We start from the raw sequence: 21870 nt of genomic DNA on the forward strand, positions 1-21870 counted from the left end.
GGTGGTGGCATAAGTCTGCAGTGACATGATTGGGTCATAGATGAGCGGCCTCGGTGTCCTTGTACATCACGTCTGCATCCACGATGCCGCGCTTGGGTGCAGGCCGTACCTGGGTGCAGGCCGCGCCTGGGTGAGAGGCCGCGCTTGGGTGAGGCCGCGCCTAAGTGTGAGACCACGCCTGGGTGAGGCCGAGCCTGGGTGAGGCCGCGCCTGGGTGGGACCCCCGGTTGGTTCTCCTTGGTTCTGGAGCGGGTCGCTTTGTGACACGTGGCAGCCGCTGACTAGTTCGGTGAATCTTGGATGTATCACCCTCCTACATAGACACTTCTGAAACCCATGTGTCCACATCTGTTGTTACTATCCCAAATATTTATCCAACCCATGATTTACCAACTCATAAGCAGAAACGACCAAGGCTGAACTCTATGGATGGGGATCACCCTGATGATTTGGAGAACTCACCTACACACTCGAGGTCTTTTTTGGATTCCAATCCCGTGGAAGCTGTTGGCAGGCAGCTCCACGGGGACAAATGAAAATCTTTAGTTGGAATTGTCGGGGTTTAGGGGGATCCCCGATAATTCAATCTTTGTATAATCTCTTTCGCTTGGTTCAGCCAGATATCATTTTCTTAATTGAAACTAAATGTGGGCATCGAAAGATGGAGCATATTCTGCGTAGATTGGGCATGAATTCTTGTTTTTCAGTGGACTCTCAGGGTGCTTCAGGTGGATTGGCTTTAATGTGGCAGCATTATATTAATTTGGAGATTCTTCACTCTAATAGGCATTATATGGATTCCCTGGTTCGGTTGGATAATGGAACTGAGTTCCACCTTACATCTGTTTATGGTGACCTTTTAAAGAGAAAAGAGAACAGCTTTGGAGTGAGATTACGCTATTGGGACAAGGTAGATATAAGAATTGGATTTGCCATGGAGATTTTAACTCTTTTCTTTCATGGAAGGAGAAGGAAGGAGGGAATCGTCCAACTGCAAGGGACGTCACCCACTTTAGAAATATGGTGGAATCCTGTGAACTTATTGATCTCCCCACTCATGGCCCTCAATTCACATGGAGTAATAAGCGGCATGGTTGTGCTAACATTCGCATTAAACTTGATAGAGCCCTTGCGAATCATGCGTGGAGAAGCACTTTTCCAAATACTGCTGTGACTATTCGAGCTACTCTAAATTCTGACCACTGCCCTTTAATCATTGTTACTGAAGGTGGTAAATTCCAGGGCCAGAGACCATTAAGATTTGAATCAATTTGGTTTCGACATCCTGAATACAAGGATACAGCATTGAAGGCATGGGCACCGGTGGCTGTGACTGATGATACTCCCATTCTTTTTAAGAAAATGCATAAGTGTAAGCCAATTTTCAGGCGCTGGAATAGAGAAGTATTCGGCCGTGTGCAGACTAAAATTCTGAATTTAAAAGGGGAACTTGAAGAACTTCAAGGTGGACCAGTATTTGATGGGTACCAAGTGAAGGAGCAGGAACTCTCTTTATTGCTGAATGAGGAATTGGAAAAAGAAGAGGAGCTTTGGAGGCAAAAGTCGAGGGTTTCATGGTTGCAGCAAGGTGATAGAAACACAAGTTTTTTTCATCAGTCCACCATTCAAAGAAGAAGTCAGAATCGGATTCTCAAACTTCGTAAGGATAATGGTGAGTGGACACAGTCTGTAGAACAAGTTTATGACCTTATGCAGGCCTACTATAATGATATTTTTTAGTCTGAAGGCATTGATCAAGAGGCTCTCCATCTTGTCTTAGAGTCCATCCAACCACAGGTAACTCAAGAAATGAACTTGGCACTGTGTGCTATTCCTACACTGCAGGAGGTACAGGCGGCTTTGGATAATATGGCACCACTTAAAGCACCTGGACCGGATGGATTACCACCGGCTTTTTTTCAGAAATTTTGGGATTTTACCCATTCTGATGTGTATGATTTTGTTCGCAATTTCTTCATTTCTGTTTCACTTCGTTGGGACTGTAATGAGACCTTTTTATGTCTTGTTCCTAAGTGCACTAATCCAGAGACTGCAGATCAATACAAGCCTATTAGTCTTTGTGCGGTGGCTGTTAAGATTATTTCTAGAATTATGGCGAATAGGTTGAAGGACGCTTTGGAGATCCTTATGTCACCTGTGCAATCTGCTTTCATTCCAGGTAGATCTATCTCAGATTATATTTTTGTGGCACATGAGGTCTTTAATTATATTAATAAAAAGAAGAAGGGTAAGCATAAGTACTTGGCTCTTAAACTGGATATGCGGAAGGCTTATGATCGTGTTGAGTGGGATTTTATTGAGCAGCTGCTTCTCCGCTTTGGCTTTGCTGACCATTGGGTGAACTTGGTGATGACTAATTTGCGGTCAGTTACTTATTGACTTGTTATCAATGGGGGAATTCGTGGTAGTGTCACACCTTCACGAGGAATTCGACAGGGTGATCCATTATCCCCAGCTCTCTTTATTCTTTGTTCTCAGGCACTGAGTGGTGTTGTTTCTTCTGCTGAGGTATCAGGTCTTGTTAGGGGTATTCGGGTTCATATGCGAACGGCCCCTATCTCACATCTCCTTTTCGCGGATGACTGCTTCCTTTTTTCACAGGTGAAAGTGGATGAGGTCTTTCAATTAAAGAGTGCCTGGAGATTTATTGTAGGGCTAGTGGGCAGGCTATAAATTTGAAGAAGTCCTCACTATTCTTCAGCCCAAATGTGCATACACGGTTTATACGATGGTTCTCACGTATTCTCAAAATTCCTTATGGGAAGGGTTCATGTAAGTATCTGGGTTTACCTACCATTTTTGGAACCTCTACACCCGATTTTTTTCATGATATAACTGATTAGGCTGGAAGGCATTTCAATGGATGGAAGAATAGGCTTTTATCTCATGCAGGGAAGGAGACATTGTTGAAGTCAGTGGGTTTCTCTCTTGCGAATTATGCGGCATCCCATTTCAAACTTCCTGCTACGCATCATAATCAGATTAGGAAAGAGGCAGCCAAGTTCTTTTGGGGAGATGGGTCTGATAAGAGTAAGATCCAATGGATTTCATGGCTATGCCTATGCCAATCCAAGGAACGGGGTGGGTTGGGATTCTGTGATCCATCTTTACATAATAAAGCATTGCTAGCTAAGGTTGCTTGGAAGATGTGGAAAGATCTAGGATCTTACTGGGCCAAATTTTTAAAGGCCATTTATTTTCCAAATTGTGAGTTCATGGAGGCGAGGTTGGGGGCAAACCCATCATGGGCATGGAGGAGTATTATGGAGGGACAGCAGGTTCTACAGGCTGGTTTGTTATGGAGAGTTGGTTCAGGAGAAATGGTTGATATCTGGAATGATAATTGGTTACCAACCCATGTCAATTTCAAACTGCTGCACCCACTATTGGAAGACTGTCCTTACAATCGTGTTTCTCAGTTAATTGATTTTGATAATAGGAAATGGAATGAATCTATCATTGATCGGTATGTCCACCCAGAAGATAGAAAGGACATTTATCAACTTCAACTTAGTCTTTTTGCCACAGAGGATAGACAAGTTTGGGGTCCATCGAAGGTTGGGACCTTCAGTGTCAAGAGTGCCTATCATTTCCTTTGTAATCAATGGACGACTGAGGAATTGGGGAGGGCATCATCATCAACCTCACACTGATGGTTGGAGGTCCCTTCATTGGTTTGGAAGTCTATTTGGGGCAGCAATACCCTCCCAAAGCTGAAGAGTTTCCTATGGAGGGCATATTCTAATGGCCTTGCTACGGCTTCTGCCCTAAATATGCGACAAATCAAGGTGGATTTACGCTGTGGTAGATGTAGAGTTGAACCAGAGAACATTGAGCATATTTTGTTCTTCTGCCCATTCGCGAAGGCTGTGTGGTTTGGATCTAATTTGGCATGTCTCATTCCAAGGGATGAGGGTGCTAGATTTTATCATTGGGTTCTGAATTGGGGATCTCTCTCTGCATTGGACAAACAAACCAAGAAGGACTTTATCACCCTTTGTACCTTCGTTGCGTGGTTTATTTGGTGTTCGAGAAATGATGATCTCTTTGGTTGTAAGGTCTCTTCTCCAATTGAGGTCCTGATTGGGGCTAAGAAGGCGTGTGATGAATTCCTCTCAGCAACGCAGCAGACTTCCCAGGTACCCTTGCATAACACAAATGGTGTTGCAATAGGCCTAGTAACTCCGACCGTGAACCAGGTTTGGTGTCCACCACCACATGGCTTCTTTAAGTTACATTGTGATGCGAGTTTTGTGCCTGGTAAGGAGTTTGGGGGAGTTGGATTTCTTCTGCGAAATCATCTGGGTCACCCTCGGTTTGCTGTTTCAAGTCAACACAGATTCAGTTGTGTCATTGAAGGTGAAGCAATTGCAGTGAGGGAAGGTCTTCTTGAGGCTATTTCGGAAGGAACTTATCAGATGTTGGTAGAGAGTGATAATCGGGAGCTCATCTCGTATCTTCAGGACTCTTCCAAGTGACCTCCCCTCTCCATCTATCCTATTATTGAGGATATTCGGCATCTTGTTACTTACCTTGATGTTTGTCTTTTTTCCTTTATTCCAAGGGTTGCTAATTGTGTAGCAGATACCTTGGCCAGGAGGGCACAATCTGTAACGGATAGGACTGTTTGGCCCAATTCCGATCCTTGTCTATCTATAGATGTTGTTACAGAAGACATGAGTTTATTCCGTTAATAAATCTATTTTTTCCTTTTACCAAAAAAAAAAAAAATCTAATCCCAATTAGCGATAGCAACAAGAGGACCAAGGTGTCGCATTCAACGTTCAAAAAGGGAGGGGCTAGCTGGAAACCAGTGTGGAACAGACCTGGCCGGCCGGACCCATAAATAAACATTAAAGGTCGACAAAAGAGACATCAGACAAGTCTTTAACTTCGTCAACTATTAGTTTAAGCCTTTAAAAAACAGGAAAAAAAAAAAGAGAAAAAGAGTAAAAACAAAAAAAAAAAATATTTCACTGTTGTGGTCCGAAATCTGGATATTTATTTATGGTAAAAAGTTTTCAAACATAAATAGAATTTGATAGATGACGTGTCATCATGTAGGACTTCCTCAAGTCCATAGTAAGCAAGGTTTTGAAAATTTTATCTAAAAAAGAAAAAAAAAAACAAGGATTTGAAATCCCAACATCTCAAGTCCATAGTAATCAATGTGGGACTATACCTCTATAAATCCCAACATCTCAACAAACTTGAACATTGGGGGATATCAAAGTCTGCGTTCTCTGGGATGTTTGTGGAGATGACAAAGAGGGTTTGGCTTCTACACTGCTTGGTTTTCTCATTTGACCCTGAAGCTTTGATATTCTAAGCGAGGAAGGGGTATAGGTTCTCTGAGGTGTGTGCATGGCCGAAGGAAGGGGGGGGGGGAGGGGGAAGATTAGCAGCGGTGTTGCGGTGGCAACAGTGATGGTGGTGGGGGTTGGGGTTGCTTGTATTAGAGATTTTTTCTTTTAACATTTTTATTTTTTTTACTATTTAGTTGGTTAATTCTTCATCCAATCTAATAAAGTGGATTGGTTTGGAGTAATCCGCCAATTCCAGCCCGATCCAACCGATTCAAATGTTTCCAGTTCAGATACATCTTCAATTCTCTAAGACAATGTCCTATTAAACATCTATCCATATTTTTAAGACTTCATTCTTTCTCAAAGTTATTATAAAAGTAATTTCATAACCTACTAGGCCTACTTTGATTAGAGTTAATTGGCATAAGAGGAAACCATTTGTGAGCTGATCCCACAAAGAGATTACAATTCAATTGTTTTGAGTAATATGCATCATACAAGAGATTAAAACATGTCTATCTCCAAACAATAAAAACAAATGACAGCACCCTACACTCCTAGTTGTTTGATGACCTACAATGCTTTCAGTACGTACTCCCTTTATTTCACCCTCCAGTGTCCCCAAATAGAAACCTACTCCGATACCTGCTATGGTTATTTCTTACCCCAATTGCATTCATTTACCTCTTTCATTGTATACCCCGCTAAAATCAATTATTTCTCTAATTTATGTATTTCAGATCACCAGATAAAGATGGGGTGGGAGAGGCTATTGGTTGTATTTGGTTGTTCTTTCAGTATATGGTTATTTTCTCCCTTTTTTTCTGTAGCGAGAAAATAGAGAAGAATCGGGTTTTAGAATGATGATGTGCTGGACTAACAAGTTCTCATGTCATACCAGTTTGTACAAATTGCAAAAAGCAAAACAAGTTCTGTGTTCTAGTTTTTGCGGTTGAAACACGTTACATTTGCCAACAACCTACTTATTTTCTTACCCATAAAAAAAAAAAAACTTATTTATAAGATGTCATTATTATTTTGAAACAGAACATTCCATGGACAGATAACAAAGCAAGTAAAGCAAAAAGACTGATTTGCACAGTTGAGAGAGTGAAATTGTTGATTGTAGTCTCTAATCACAAGTTGGGTAGAGGCCATTAACCGTCGATTCCAACATCAACAGAGATAACCTGGCCAGTGATGTATGAGGCAGCAGGTAGGTAGAGGAATGCCACTAGGGATGATACCTCATTTGGCTCTCCAGGGCGCCGAAGAGGAGTTCGAGAGACTAGCCTTTCAAAAAGCTCTTTGCTGACCAACTACAAGAAAATATGCAAAATGAAAAACATCATTAAGAACAAGTTACCCATGGTTACAAATGCACAAAAGCCAAAAATTCTAAAGCAAAGAGCACAAATCAAAGAATTCAATAAGTTGGCCAAATGACCAAGTTCATGGTGTCCTCAGTACATTTACTTGGTGACCTTAAAAGCAAGAAACTTCATAACCACAGCCATTAATTTTGAAGGATCACAAGCAATATTTAAACCTCGCCTCCAAGATTATCAGATTTGGCTGATTTCATGTATGCCAACTTGGTCGAATCCAAGCGATACTGGTTGAATTTGAAGGAATGAGGATTATCATACCCATTCTAGATTGGCCAATACGTGTGATCGAATTATGGTTGATCAACAAAGAAAGACAGGGATTATTAAAAGTTATCCTATTAATAGTCGTAGTTGCTACTTGCTACTGATTACATTCATTAAGAACATGACGAAAGTAAAAATATAAAATAGAAGCCATTATTTCAGAAGAAATAAGATTGCAAAGAATATGGTCGAATAAGAAAAAACTGATGGGGTAAACAAATTTACATTGGGTTCCAATTCTAATAGCTCTGAAAATTTTGCATACGAGATTTCCAGCTGATCTTTAATACAGATTGGTGATGGTCTTGTCCTTTAGGGCAGAGGAAGTGGCTTTTTTTCTTATTTATTTTATTTACGTTTTACTATGCTTTTCCTCCTCCCTTCCACCCTGGTTCTCCAAACCACCACACCCCCCCCCCCCCCCCGGCAATCAAAAAAAGAGGGGGGGGGGGAAGTTGAGGCAAAAAAAGTTTCAAATGGTTGAACGTTTTCATACATATAAGCGGCACCATGAAATAAAATTCAACTGGAGTACAAGAATAGGATCCCCCACTATCTAACAATTTGCATCATCTCCTCTAGTTCATATTTCCACAGTTGGAAAAGATTATTTATTTCTCTACTGTATGTTGAAATATGTAATTGGACAATCGGCCAGAACTTCAGATATCTCTCCTGTTGCCCCCAATTGATTACCAAATCGAAGACCAAAAGCCCAAGAGATTGATCAAACCATATCATCATAACAAGATGAACAATTTTGAGTTCTCTGTAGTTTGCATTTACATCAAACAGCATCTAGCAGACACTTTTTTGGACATGGGATGGACGTCGCATGTGCATCGCAAAAACATAATTTTGAGGGGAACAAAAGAGGAAAATAAAGAAAGGAACCAAGAAAAAAGGAAATGAATTAAGCAACATAATTTTCTGTGGTGCAATGGTTAAGTGTTCACTTATCGTAGAGTAGGTTACAGGTTCAATTCTTCAGTTAGGTGATTCACTGTTCATTTTTTATCTATGGAAACTACCGAACTGAAATGGGCGGTTCTCAGAAAAATGGATGGTTCATGAAAATAAACCGGTTTGATTTCGGTTTTCAACGATAAAAATTTGATACGATATGGCTCTGGTTTGACCACCGGTCCGATTTTCACACTAAGGTCTCAAACATCATAAGATAAAAATTGCACATTAGCAGAATGAGAATATTTTACATGATCCGGAAGTGATGGATTGATATGCCCAGGTGCAACAGAGTTGCTCCTAATATTGTCTTTTGCCCATTCACAGGCCAAGTTCTTCGTAAGTTGATGAATTGCTCCTGGAAAAAAACAAATAGATCATCTCACAATTTTCAAATCAAACACTATAATTTTCCAACTGTCAAATTCTCATAGATGATAATAGATAGCATTGGTTTAGGTGTATTACCCATGTTTACTGCATAAATACTGCCAATACCAACTTCCACAACACCAGAAACGGAGGAGATGAATACAATGCTTCCCACTCCTGATGATTTCAAAAGAGGATGTGCAAGTTGGCATAGATGGAAAGCAGAATCAAAGTTGGAAGCCATCAGGGCTGAATATTCTTCCGTAGTGTAGTCAATGGTTGGTTTTGCTATACTTATACCAGAATTGATTATCTAGAGAGAAGATAAACAAGCATTAGTACCTTTATTCATCAAAAGAAAGAGGCTAGAGAGAGAGAGAGAGAGAGAGAGAGAGAGAGAGTTCCAATGATTTGAACAGTAAACCATATCAATGGCCCTACAAAACAAAAATGTGAAAACATTCTGTTTGACAGACACTGAAATTTGAGTCTCACAAAAAATATAAACCTTAACCCAAAACTATGATAGAACTTCCGGACAAATAGAACACAAGCTACCATAAATAGTCAAGACTGTTTGGTCTAGTCAGTTGGACTGTTGAATCACTAACCATCAGATCAAGATGGTTCAGTCTCCATTTAATACCCCGACCCAAGAATTGTCTTTTAACATTGTTTATTTTTGAATTTATGGAATGATTGGACTGGATGGAAGGGAATCAATTTTCATGTTTGATATTGCCAATTTATGGTAAGTTTACATGTATTTATGATTTTTGCATGTTTTAAAATGAATTATGAGCTTGCGTATGATTGCTGGTCATGTATAGCCATGTAAGGGTATTTATGTAATTTTATAACCCTTAAACGATGTACATAGACTTTGTATTGATTTTTTACACTGTGATAAATTTTTATATACTATGGTTTATAATTATAGACTATGGTTTAAAGTGTATGAAATATATGTTTGGTTTACTATTTGATTCACGGTTTACTATTTGGTTCATGTTGGTTCTTGTGAGTTACTTTTTGGTTCAATGAAATAGGAAAACAAGGACATTATAGGAACTCACTAGAAAATTTTCAAATACTAATTCACTATAAGTTGTGAACAAAAAGAAAAAGAAGAGTTTAAGTGAAGGTTTAATGGAAAAATTACAAAAGAAAAAGAAGAGTTAAGTGAGGGCAAAAGGAAGATTTCAAGTAAGATATAAATTAATGAGGAGATATAATAGAAAAGAAGAAGATAATGGAAGGATATAAAGGAGACTTCAAGTAAGATGTAAATTAATGTGGAGGTAAAGTAGGAAAGAGGACGACAATGGAGGGGCATAAGTGAGATTTCAAGTGAGATAGAGTTAAGAAAGAGTCATTCTAAGAAAAGATTTCCTTAGCTTAAGGGAGAAGAGAAAGAAGAGAAAGAAGGGAAAAGAGGGGAAATAGTTTGGGAATGAAGATTTGAAGATCAATTTGATGAAATTAGAGGATTAAGGCTTGTTTTGAAGAGGGAAGTTCATGCTATGAATTTTGAGGTAAGGAACCTTGTGTTTTATTGATGAATCAATCAAATTGATGGGCTTAAACATCTAATTAGGATGTTTTATGGTTAGATTATTGAAGGATTTGAACGATTGCAAGGTTTGATTGAAGGTCCTAGTGAAGAACTCATGGAATTTGGTGGAGATTTTTCATTCAAGTGAAAGGAAAGTTACTTTTTGTCCTCAAATTGATCAAATTCATTGTTCAAAAAAGATTTTAAGAGGTTTTGAAGTCTTATTTTGATGGTATTTAATTTTGGAAACCTTGTATGAAAGCTTAGAACCAAGATCCCCAAGAAAAATTAGAGTGTTACTGATGTTCCCCAAATTTCGGATTTCTTGCTGTATTTTATTTTCGAACAGATTCACCTATGTATAGTAAATATGCTATATCTCACTCAGTTTAGATCAGAATTGAGTGATTCTTATTTCTGGTGAAAGAAGATTTCTGTAACTTCATGTTTTGTGAAATAGGATTTTTCCAAAATCTGCTCGGAAGGGAGTCAAAAATCCCCATGAAGTTATCCCATGTCTTGCTGTATTTTCCCCTGGACAGAATGGTCCCGAAAAATAAAATTTTGATTTTTGAAAAAAAATTTATATGGTATGGTTCTATAATTTGGTCAGTCCTTGGACACAAAAAAAAATGACATAAAATGGGTTGTTTTTATGACCCTTAGGGCCTCCCGAAGATCGGTTCAAAGTTAAAAATCCAGGAAACGATGAAAGGTGAGTAACGATACTCACTTATGTTAGTTCATGTAGCTGTTAAGCTATGCATGTTTGATGAATGATTTCAATGAATGGATGTCATGCTATATGCTAGTATCATGTACTATGTATACATAAAAGATGTAAGGAATGTATAATTTTAAGTAAGTATGTAAGCTCCATGTGAAAGAATGATATGCATTATGTTAGTTATAGACTACGTATACATGATTGATGTAAAGAATGCCTAATGGTATATGAATATGTATACTCAATACAATACAATGACATGATTATATGGTATTTTTTAAAGAGATTGAAATGGAAATGACTAGAAAGTATGTATGCAGGAATATGACTGAGAATGTAAATGCAAGGTTTTGACATGAAAATACCATGTTTATTCCCCTATGTTTACTATGATACAAATTGATGAAGGAGTGCATAATTACATAGAACTAAGAATAGACAAAAGAATAGAAAGAAGTTAATGCACCTATATTCTGCATATAAATATGATAGGTTCCTATGTATCATGTATATGCTTATGATATTAAGAATGGATTGGGTTAGATAATAAAAGATGCATGGTAGAATGTAAGTATGATGGCTCAATGTGATAGGAGATGCTAATTAAGCATCAAAGGTATGGTAAATGGCAAGAATGATAAGAATGTATAATAGATTGTTTTTAAGTGAAAAGCTTAAGGCAAAGTTATGATGATGATAATATAATGTTTATCACACACATATAATATGATGCGAATGATAGAATGGATACATGAGTACATAGGACTATGAATGAACTAAGAAAAAGAATGAATATATGTACTCTTATTGTACATGCAATTATGATATGCTCCCTATGTATCATGTACATGTTCATGGTAATGTTAAGGATAGTAATGGAATGGTACTTTTAGTACTCAATGAATGGTCAATGAAATGGAATGGAATGAAAGTTATGTACCTAAATTGTATATACAACTATGTTAGGTATCTTATGTATCATATATAAATCATGATATTATGAATGGTTTATGGATTGGTACTTTACTGTACCATGAATGTTCAAGGATAACGAAAGAAAGTTAAATGAAGCCCTAAGTCAATAAGAAATGGTGTCATAGAGTCATTGAGGCTAAGACCAAGACATAACTAAACGGAAAGGGAAAAAGAGACATTGAGGCTAAGGCCAATACATGACTCGACATAAAGACAATGAAAGGTGTCGAGACTACTACTGAGGCACGACTCGACACAAAAGAATAACATATCCAAATGTATGTTAAGGCTAACGTTAGAAAAAAAGGGAATTGGGTAACTTATGAATGATTAAAGAAATGATAGAAATGGTATAAGATGCATGTTGCCTTAGGAATGGTTATGCATTATATATATGTATAGTTATGTATGATTGTTTATCTTGCTCACTGGGCTTTCAAGCTCGTTCTATTATTGTTGAATAGTTTTTATAGAGCAATGAGCTAAAGTTGAAAGGAAAGGGTATAGTGGTTGAGCAAGACCACTCTGACTGATGAAGACCTTTATATTCATAAAGTTTATTTAAGGTCAATATTCTAAATGTTTAAACTGTTATCTTGATGAATGTTTTTTAAAAGAATGATTTAAAGGGTGACTGTATTTAACAAGGATAGATGCCAATAGTGTTACTACCTAATGGACTGGTATTGAAGTATGTAGGGTTATCGATTTTAATTTCAATGCCCTAAACTTGGAGGTTTCCGCTAAATCTCTGATGGATATTGTATCATGGATCTTTTGAATTGATAACTGTAATGATTTAGTCTCCAGAAAAGTTTATGATCTATGCACAGAATGTATTAAGTGTCGATGTTTAAGTTTAAATTGTTCCATCCCCAGTTAAATCCAGTGTCATGGACCCCACTAGGTCTAGTCGTTCTGGGGGTGTGACACTCCAGACCAATTTTTAAACATTAGGATTTAAGAATATGGTTATAAACCTTTAATAAGAATCATCCCTTTGGTTCTTAGATGATCACTTGCGAGTATTCAATCGGTACTAGGCAGAAGTCCAGAGAAAAGCTTATTATGGATTCTTGTTCTTAAGAAATAACAAAACAAATAAATAGCAACTTTATTTCCCCAAGTGGCTAAAGCTGGTGGGTTTCATAAAGTTTTGAGATTAACTTGGTGATGCATAAGAAGTTAGGGAACATCATGCCCTCATGTTAGCTCAATATGAATTGAGCGGAGGGTGCCACATAATTATCCAAACCAGTCTATAGGACTAATGCGAAAATGAACTCTTTCTTCTGGAACATATGAGACCTTTCAGCTGGTCGTTTCAATATGTGATCGAACTCTATTGTCAACTCACAAGTTGATTTTTCAGGTGCATGGTTCCTTCTCATAAAGTTTTCTGGGACTTTGCATCATTTTTTGTTACATTCACACTTTTTGATTGGGCTATCTCAATTTTAATAAAATTCTTTAACTTGTTCAAAAGTGAAAAGGAAGGAAAAACAGAAACATCACCATGCTTGAACAAACATCATCAAAGTCATGGATCATGTTTACCAAGTATCCAATATCTACAAAAAGGCAGGTTGTTTGTGTTTCTTAAATACTGCCACATGGTAAAAAAATCCTTCACCACAAGAACCATAGGTCACAAAGTAGATTGTTCTTTCTTTAAGAATGAAACAAAATCATATCATCACTGGATGTAACACTTGTGTAAGACTTAGTTGGGTTTGAGTTGAGTTGAGATCATTTAGACAGTATTAAACACATACTGGTTAAAATCTTGAAAACTTAAAGATACAATTATTTGCTTACTGCGGAGAACATCAACCAACACTGACCAACACTAAAATCTTGAAATCTTAAAGATACAATTATTTGCTTATAGCGGAGAACATCAACCAACACTGACCAACCCTAAAATCTTGAAAACATAAAGATGAAATTATTTGCTTATTGCGGAGAACATCAATCAACACTAACCAACATCCCCCCACCTCAAAATCCAAAAAGAAAAAATCTATTTAAAAATTAGTCAAATTTGAATCAAGTCTATGCAGAAGTCCAAAAAACAGGGCAATTGGAGAGAATGTTTCTTAATGTATAAGGCTATAAGCATTGACAAGTGCTTTATGCGGACAATCTCTTTCCAATTGAAGGCCCGAAGTACCCAAAGAAGAAAGAAAACGGAGAGAAAACAAAACTTACAAGGAAATTGAGCTTGCCATTGAAAACAAAGGAGACAGTCTTCATGAGTTTCTCTCGTTGAGGACTAGACGAAGTATCGATAATCGACCCAGTAACATGGAAACCCTTTCTTTCCCAGACACGCAAGAAGTCGTTGAGTTTAACCTCGTTTCGAGAACAAGTATGCACGACCGCCCCTAGTTGAGCTAATTCCTCAATAATGGCACACCTGCGACACACAGACAGATATCACGAAACATTTTTCCTTAGTTACATTTTTAAGTCTCATAGGCATTTTCCATTCAAAACCTAAAAACAATAGAAATTTTCTTTTTCTTTTTCTTTTGGTTGGGTTCTTTCTTTATCTGTAAAAGAAGAGAAAAAGATAATGAAAAAGGAGAAAGAATACGAACCCGATCCTATTATTGGCTCCTTCAGTAACAAGAGCAGTCATTCCATTGAGTGACCACCGATCGTCCATAAACCTTCTTCTACCTTCAGTAACAGTAGCAGTCATTCTCTCGAGTGATGAACACCGATCGTCCACATTGACATTTTTCTCTCCTTCAGTACTCGCTTCTTCCGCCATTTTCACTCTGCAACTATTCTAGTACTCACTCACTATTATGTTTGTTATTTCAAGATTTGCTACGTCAGGCATGACAGTTTTATATGTTCCCACTAAAAAACGAAAAAGAAAGAAAAATGTTCTTTGTCCGGTACACAGGGGCTTTCAAAATGACCATTGCACCGTTCTTGATTTGATGCCTACTTACACACTCTCATTGGCTAGTACGTTTTTGTTGATTTGATGCTTGCATACACACTCTCATTGGCTGGGGCATTGATGCAAGAACCACGTGCCCACTTGATAACCTTACCAGAAACAGTTTCTGGTGTTTTTCCATTCTGAGAAACGAAAAAACACCCAAAAACCGCTTGATAACGAAGTGTTTTTTGTGACTTTTTGAAACATAAATCAAAATTTATGCTCCCTAGAAGACTTTTGACAGAACATGTTTGTCGTTTCTCAGCACAAATTTGCAAACTTGTTCTCGATAAAATAGAAATCTATACCTAACCATTCTTCCAACTCTCTCACAAGGCCGTCCTCTTCAAAGGGTTTGAGAAGAAAACCTAACGACGGAAAGCTTTGGTAGATCCGTAAGGTTATCAGGTACCTTCTATCTCTCCTGACTTTGTCTATCTTTCTCTCTCGGTCTCTTGCTCTCTTGCTCTCTCTGTCTTTCTCTCTCGCTATCTCTATGTTCCTCTCTCGTAAGCTTATCAGGACCCACTTTTCTTTGGGTTAAAAAACTTAACCCAATCTTAAAATTTTAAATACTTTTGTTCAATAGATAGTTAGCTCTTTTTTTTTTTTTTTGTTAAACCATAGATAATTAGATACTAAATAAAAATTACAAAATGTAACCAATAAATTATAAAGCATAACCTAACACAGAGCCGGGTCGGGCTAGGCTTAGCCCAAGACCTCAACCCTGGCCCAACCCGATCCTGACCCCATGCCAAAAAATTTCAACCCTAATCTGCCCTCAAGGTTGAAAAAACCAGCCCAGACCCTAGTCAGGCTCAGGGCAGACTCGGGCCGATTGGGCCAAACTTACACCCCTAATGTTAAGTATTTTAGAAAAAATTAATTTGTTTTTTTTTTTCCTTAAAATCCACGAATCAATAAAAAACTTTGGGTGTTAAATAAAATCTTGAAAATTACCAAGGGATGCAACGATCATTTTACGCATCCCTGTTGAGGGTGGCTTATGCTACGTGGCCGGGTGCCATTGCCTTTCCCAAAACAAAATTTAAACATGCTACTTGTAGTAAATTTTTGGGAAGTAGTTTTGTCACGCCCCCATCCCAATAAGGAATAAAATACAATACAAGGGGTGACTAAGATGACGCGTGTCATCCTACTAAGCTGCCAGGATCACTGACACAGTGTCCCAATGCACAGTCATAATCAATATTAAAATAATATAATATTAAAGTGCGAAAATGAGAATATTACATTCCAAAAGATCAATAGTTTTGCGGAAGCGTATAAAATCAAATAGTTACAAGATGATCAAAGCCTAGATGATAAATACTGTAATTAATCCATTATCCATTACCATCTAATAACTATCAACAAGGGTATAACAGTAAATGTTTATACATGGGCCTACGCCCTAAAATAAACAAAAGGGGAACAAGTCCCTAGAATTCTCACGGCCTGTAGGCACAATCGTCACAAGGACACCCGTCTCTATGTTCCTCAAGCACAGCTTTCGGCTCCTCCGTACCTGCATCATAATCTAAAAAAAAATATGTACACGAGGGGGTTAGCTCCACTGAGCCAGTGAGGGGATCAGGATGCACAAACACACAATTCACATAGTCCAATGATGCATGCACATGTTAATTCTATTTTTTCACCTATCACACAACTAAGTCAGAGGTATATGCTACTGTAACAACTCAGGAGACACTATGGGTCACTTAACTTATCGCCACAATGAAACCTCAATTGTCACCTGGGACCTACGTCGATCGAAGCCTCCAAGACCACTCAGTGGCAGACCCCTGATAACCAATACTACTATGACTGACCTCTCCCACCTCCACAGAATCCGGTGTACTGATTACCCAACACCTAAACCCCTGTTGGTAAGGGTCGTAGCATAAGGGTGTAAGTCCTAGCCATAGATATACTACATGCAATTCCTATCGTCCCAAGAGGTAATCCGGGTGCATCAACTTTTCATCTGGTTTAGTGCCCGGTTACCAGCATGGCACGGTGCATACAGTTCAACATGACATTCAATATAATTACTTCATAAATGTATATAGTATCCGGGGTTTCGGCACTGACACCCACTGGCACCGAGACCCATCAAAGTAAAGCTTCTCTAATCAACATCATAACAATCATATATAAAAGTATGCAATATGCGCAAGCATGCTTAATAATTTATAATGATGACATAATATACAATGTAATAATAATATCAAGCCCAAACAACCAAACCCACTCACTTATAAGTTATATTCCGATGTTATGGGTTGTCGCCGAAATCAAGTAACACGTCACAAGATGAAAACTTTAAACCTAAATAAATAGTGAAAACAGGGTTAATTAAGTAAAGGGACGGATCCCCAAAAGGTCTCCCATAATCACTTTAAGTACAAGGTTTCAGAAGTAGAGTGGTTGCAGAAGTGGTCTCATGCCCAATTTCTGAAACCACTGGTAAATCCTAGAAAATCAAGGGCTCAGGAATGTCTCTGCCAGGTGCGGTTGCACAAGTGGTTTCTCATAGGTCTTAAAACTGCATGTAAAATCACATACCTGCAGAATCAAAAATTGAAAGGTTTCTCACCAGGGGTTCCTTTCCCAAGGGGTTTAAAGGTAAGGAGGCTTCAAGAAAGCTTCCTTCTAGGTCCAATAGGGTTCTAAGACCTCATTAGGTCCATGTAATCCCAAGGATTTAAGAGGGAAAGCAAAGAGAACCTAATTTAGGACATAATAGGATAGAAACCCTAAATTTCTCAAATGGAAAGAGATTGCTTAGGCTCAGAGCTTGTAATGGAGTGAAATAACTCCACCATAGTCTAGGTTTAGAGGTTCCATCGATTTCTTGGGTTCCAAGAGAACCCTAGGTCAAGTCTCTCCCATTTTTCCAAACCTTAAAACCTAAAAATAGAAGAAGTGAAGTAGGATTTAATGACTTACCTACCCCAAGGAAGTGGTGCTCCATGTTGAGGGTTTCAAGAAGTGAGATCTTCAAACCTCCAACCAAGACTCTCCACCCTTCTTCCTCCTTTTCTCCTTCCTTCTTTCTTCTTTCTCCTTCCTCTCCTCTTTCTCTCTTCCACGATTTAGGTTAGATGGGAGAAGTAATGAGAATGAATGCTTCTCCCCGCTTTTTGTCTTATTTATAGAAAATGGGCCTTGGGTCCTTTAAGTTAAATGGGTCAAGAGCTAAATGGGTCGACCCATTAGTTTTAATTAGAAAAGAATCCAATAAGGATGGGTCCAATTGGTTGTGCAAGAAATAGAACAAAACCCATTTTTTATCCCACAAGTCAAATGGGTCAAATAGGTTGAATGGGTCGATCCAAGTTAAATGGGTCACCCAAGTTAAATGGGTACTTTAAGTTAAATGGGTCAAGAAGCCTTAATGGGTTGACCCATTAGTTCTATTTGGGTAAGAGAAATGAATACCCATTCTTGGGTCAAATAGAGTTAGATGGACCCTTAGGTTAAATTGTTATTTAAGTCTAATGGGCCTCTTAAGCTAATGGGCCTGCCCACAGCTAGTTATAATTAGGAAAGAACCTAATTAAAAGATAAGCTCACATAATCTGGGTATAATTGCTTTTTACATGTTTCCCCAAGACAAGTGGGACCCATTAATAAAATTTTCTCAACTCAATTAAAATAGCCCAGGTGGTCCAAACCTTGACCCGCACTTCGAGGGCATCGAGGAAAAGGATAAATAAATAAAATTAAGGGTTAGAACTTACTATTTTCTTACCATGGTTTGTCCCATATAACCCTGAATAGTTTTCTCCACAGGCAAATCCGTACTGTGGTCAATAATTTTGTAGCTGGGTTTGACCACCAGTGAGAACAGCTCACCAGCATACGTGGCAGTGATAACTACATGTCGTAGGAAAGAAATAATAATTAATTATGATCCCGGGTGCGAGTGTAACATCCTCCCCACCTTACAAGAAATTTCAGCCCCGAAATTTGAGGTAGCTAGGGTCTCAAGTGATAAGGGTTGTTGGATAACAACATCCCAAGTCACTCACATCTTGAACTAAGTCAAAGGTCGGGTCAAGATGAGGCAGTGTATACATGTCACAACAAGTCAGGTTCCACAATTCTCTTTTCCTTACAGGGTCATATTACCACAGGGGTGTGGTTCACAATAACCCTAGGAAAGCAGGGTTCCAATTATTAAGTTAAGTCTCAAGGAACAAAGGTTCCCTAAATCTTCCAGATCAGGTGATACTACTCTAGCCTTCACTACTCTAGTCATTCTTGGGTTACAGGATTTAACCTGTCCAGTCTCCAACATAGGGTTCACATGCTGAATGCTTTCACTTCAGGTTATCTCATTACCTAACCCAACTCTAGAATGATTTAGAATATTGTTGGAATCTCCTATTATTCACTCCTAATACGGAGGGAACGCATTTGGTGATCCATTACCCCATTCATATCTGTCGTTGGAGAAGGTCTTGTTACATCCTTCAGTTTTCGCTTTCATAACCTTTAAACCTACTATATAGTTATCCCACAGAGAAGAGTCCACATCAGTCATCCTTCGAGAACCAACAACCTTTATTAGTTTTGGTCCAAGTCAACTTTTCAAGCAGGTCTCAATAATTTAACCTACCCTGATCATTAAATTCATTATTCATTATCCTAAGGTTTGGTCAACCAAGGTCAGGGCACCAACTAGTTACACAGCAAGGTCGAGGTAAGGTCATACTTGTAGTACCAGAGAATCACTGTAGTCACACAAGTCCAAGGTTCTAAGGGATATCTATATATATTTATCACACCAATATGTAGGCATAGATTCAATAATTACATTCATATCCCTATGGACATATCTGTCATCTAGATCAATCCACAAGAACAAGAAGTTCTCAGGTACGGTTCGCTAAGTCCTTTTTTGAAAAGTCAAATCACGGTGTAAGACTTTCTCTTTGAGTCTAAACAAGGTTTGGATAAACCAAGTAAAGTTCAAATAGAATCGTCACTAGTTTGAGGTGTTATGAATGACTTCCAAATACACGTGATCTTCATGGCTTACCCAAATAAACAGCCCAAACCAGCCTATTACTTTTCTTTCCTAATACCTACCCATAGGTTTCGATTCTACGCACCCCATTAAGGGTCTCTACCCGCATAAGTTTAGGTTTCCCTATCCATAAGGTTCGGGTCTTTAAATTCACAAGATCTAAGGTCTTCATCCTCAAGGGTAACTCTTCTCCTTTTATGTAAGAGGGGAGTCACAATGGTCACCAATGCCTACCATTCTAATTAGCTGGCCTGATCGGGTATAAGTCCTAATCCCTTTCAATTTCAAGGTATTAACCAGACTCAAGTGGTCCACACAAATGAGTCACACAATAGGGGTGTCCGATCTAAGGTATAGGCACATAATCATTACATATAAGTGTGGTCAAAGGTCTCCAAAACAAGCTCAAAATCTTAAAAGAAATCGGGCGGACTCACGAGCGGCGTCAGCACTCTGGGTCCGTTCGTGGCTCCTCCCCGAAAATAGGGAGAGCGGACTAACGGGCGGATGTGGAATGCAAATCTGTTCGTTCATCCGATCTCAAAAGTCTCAATGGTCGAGAGGGTTTAAGTCAAACGAATCTACGGACGGACGCATGAGTGTGGATCCGTTCATTGATCCGCACAGTTTTAAAATGATAATTTTAAGTTTTATGCGGAGCGGATTCACGAGCGGAGTCACGATAAGTGGATTCGCTCGTTCGTCTGTTCGTAGAATTTTAACAAAACAGAGCCACAAGTTTTAAAACTCACTTTTGGTTCCAAAGAAAGGGACATAATCGTAGAGAGAAAAAGCTCTACAGGGACTTCCTTTCAAGCTTCCCTTGGGTGATTTTTCTTGTAATCTCAAGCCTCAAGGTTCAACTCTCAGTTATTCAAGATATGGCTTTCTTCCCATTTCTACTTCCTCTTTTCTTGGATTTGGGATGAATCATTTCAAGGTATGATCATGTCTTGATTTTGCTTGTAATCCCATAGCCATGTACACCAAATCCATACCAAATCGATTGGAACTAGGGTTTTTGGGTATAAATCAAGCCCTATTTGATCGATAGCACTAAGTTGTTGGATCCTTGTTTGATTATTGCATCTTTTATAAATTTTCAAGTCTTTGCAAGTATTTTAGAGATTGTTGCTATGTTTGTCATGCCTAGTTGAATTTTACTTGGATTATGTCTAGGTTTTGGTTGTGGTAAAATCCTCAATTCATAATATTTTGGGGAAACTCTTCAAGTTTAAGTTTAATTCCTTTGCATGCCATAAAATCTCGTAGAACATTATCCCATTGTCTTATCTTCAAGCATATTCTCTTGTATACATAATTATTGATAAAATCCTTGAATCTTTCCTTTTTTCCTCAGATAAATTATTCTTGTCTCTTGTTGGGGTATTTTCATCCAATAACTTGCTTGTTTAGTATTGGTTGGGATGTAAAGTAGTCAAAAGCACATGTTGTCATATTGATCTCATTATTCACATCCATACATTAGGGATCTCACATGGATTGTACATGTGTATTAATCTTATTCATTTCTCTTCACTCCAAACATCTTCCTATGGTTATCATGTCTCATTTCCCTTATATGCTCTTGTCACAATACAATTTCCACATCTTGTAGACATTTCACTTCTATACTTTTATTTGTCAAGCATAAAGCTTAAATTATCGAGGTAAGATAGGTCACAAGGGGGGCGAGGGAAACAACAGACGAAGGAAATAAAAGCCTAACATAGGTTGGTTCATCAAGACAGGGCAAGAAAACCCTTTCTGGCTTGGGCGATTTTATGCCTGATTTTACTCAAATATGAAACCGCATGTAAATCCGCCTGAGACTGAAACCATAATAATAGCCTAGGTTAAGCGTGGATTTTGAGGTGATTTGTACCCAGGCTGAAACCGTATGTAAAATCGTAGGGCCTTTTTCTGTAAATTTAAAGCTTGCGATTTAAAGGCTCATTTTCCTCTTTTCAAAACACAACTCTAAAGCTCTGGAGAAACCCCAACTACGATCGTACTTGCTCTCTCCTCACTCCTTGGTGGATTTTAGTGCTCCAAATTACTCCTCAACAACATCCAATCGCATGTAGGTAAGACCTCTCTCTCCCATCGATTTATTTCTCTTGGAGAAACCCCAAAACACGATTCAGGTTTTGGAAACTTGGGGTTTTTGCTTCCTTTTTGCCTAATAGGTTGTTTGTAACCTAATCTTAATCATTTTCTCACCATAAGCAACCTATATATGGGCTTGCACACAACTATGGCATCTAATCCAAGGATTTGGGTTGGATTT

At 38.4% G+C, this 21870-nt stretch overlaps 2 protein-coding genes and 1 pseudogene across 2 annotated transcripts; 2 read left to right on the forward strand and 1 right to left on the reverse strand.

Moving 5' to 3' along the window:
• The first annotated feature begins 661 nt into the window (after positions 1–661).
• LOC122649220 lies at positions 662–3674 on the forward strand. The gene is made up of 5 exons (XM_043842590.1): positions 662–910; positions 967–1588; positions 1748–2367; positions 2500–2637; positions 2865–3674. Exons 1-5 carry the CDS (start codon positions 662–664, stop codon positions 3672–3674), a joined length of 2439 nt encoding a protein of 812 aa, XP_043698525.1.
• A 120-nt stretch (positions 3675–3794) lies between these two features.
• On the forward strand, positions 3795–4499 carry LOC122649236. The gene has a single exon (XM_043842591.1). It carries the CDS (start codon positions 3795–3797, stop codon positions 4497–4499), a length of 705 nt encoding a protein of 234 aa, XP_043698526.1.
• Positions 4500–6459: 1960 nt separating this feature from the next.
• On the reverse strand, positions 6460–14248 carry LOC122643709 (annotated as a pseudogene).
• Between the last annotated feature and the right edge of the window lie 7622 nt (positions 14249–21870).

The sequence above is a fragment of the Telopea speciosissima genome, chromosome 1, assembly GCF_018873765.1.
Source record: "Telopea speciosissima isolate NSW1024214 ecotype Mountain lineage chromosome 1, Tspe_v1, whole genome shotgun sequence".
NCBI lineage: Eukaryota > Viridiplantae > Streptophyta > Magnoliopsida > Proteales > Proteaceae > Telopea > Telopea speciosissima.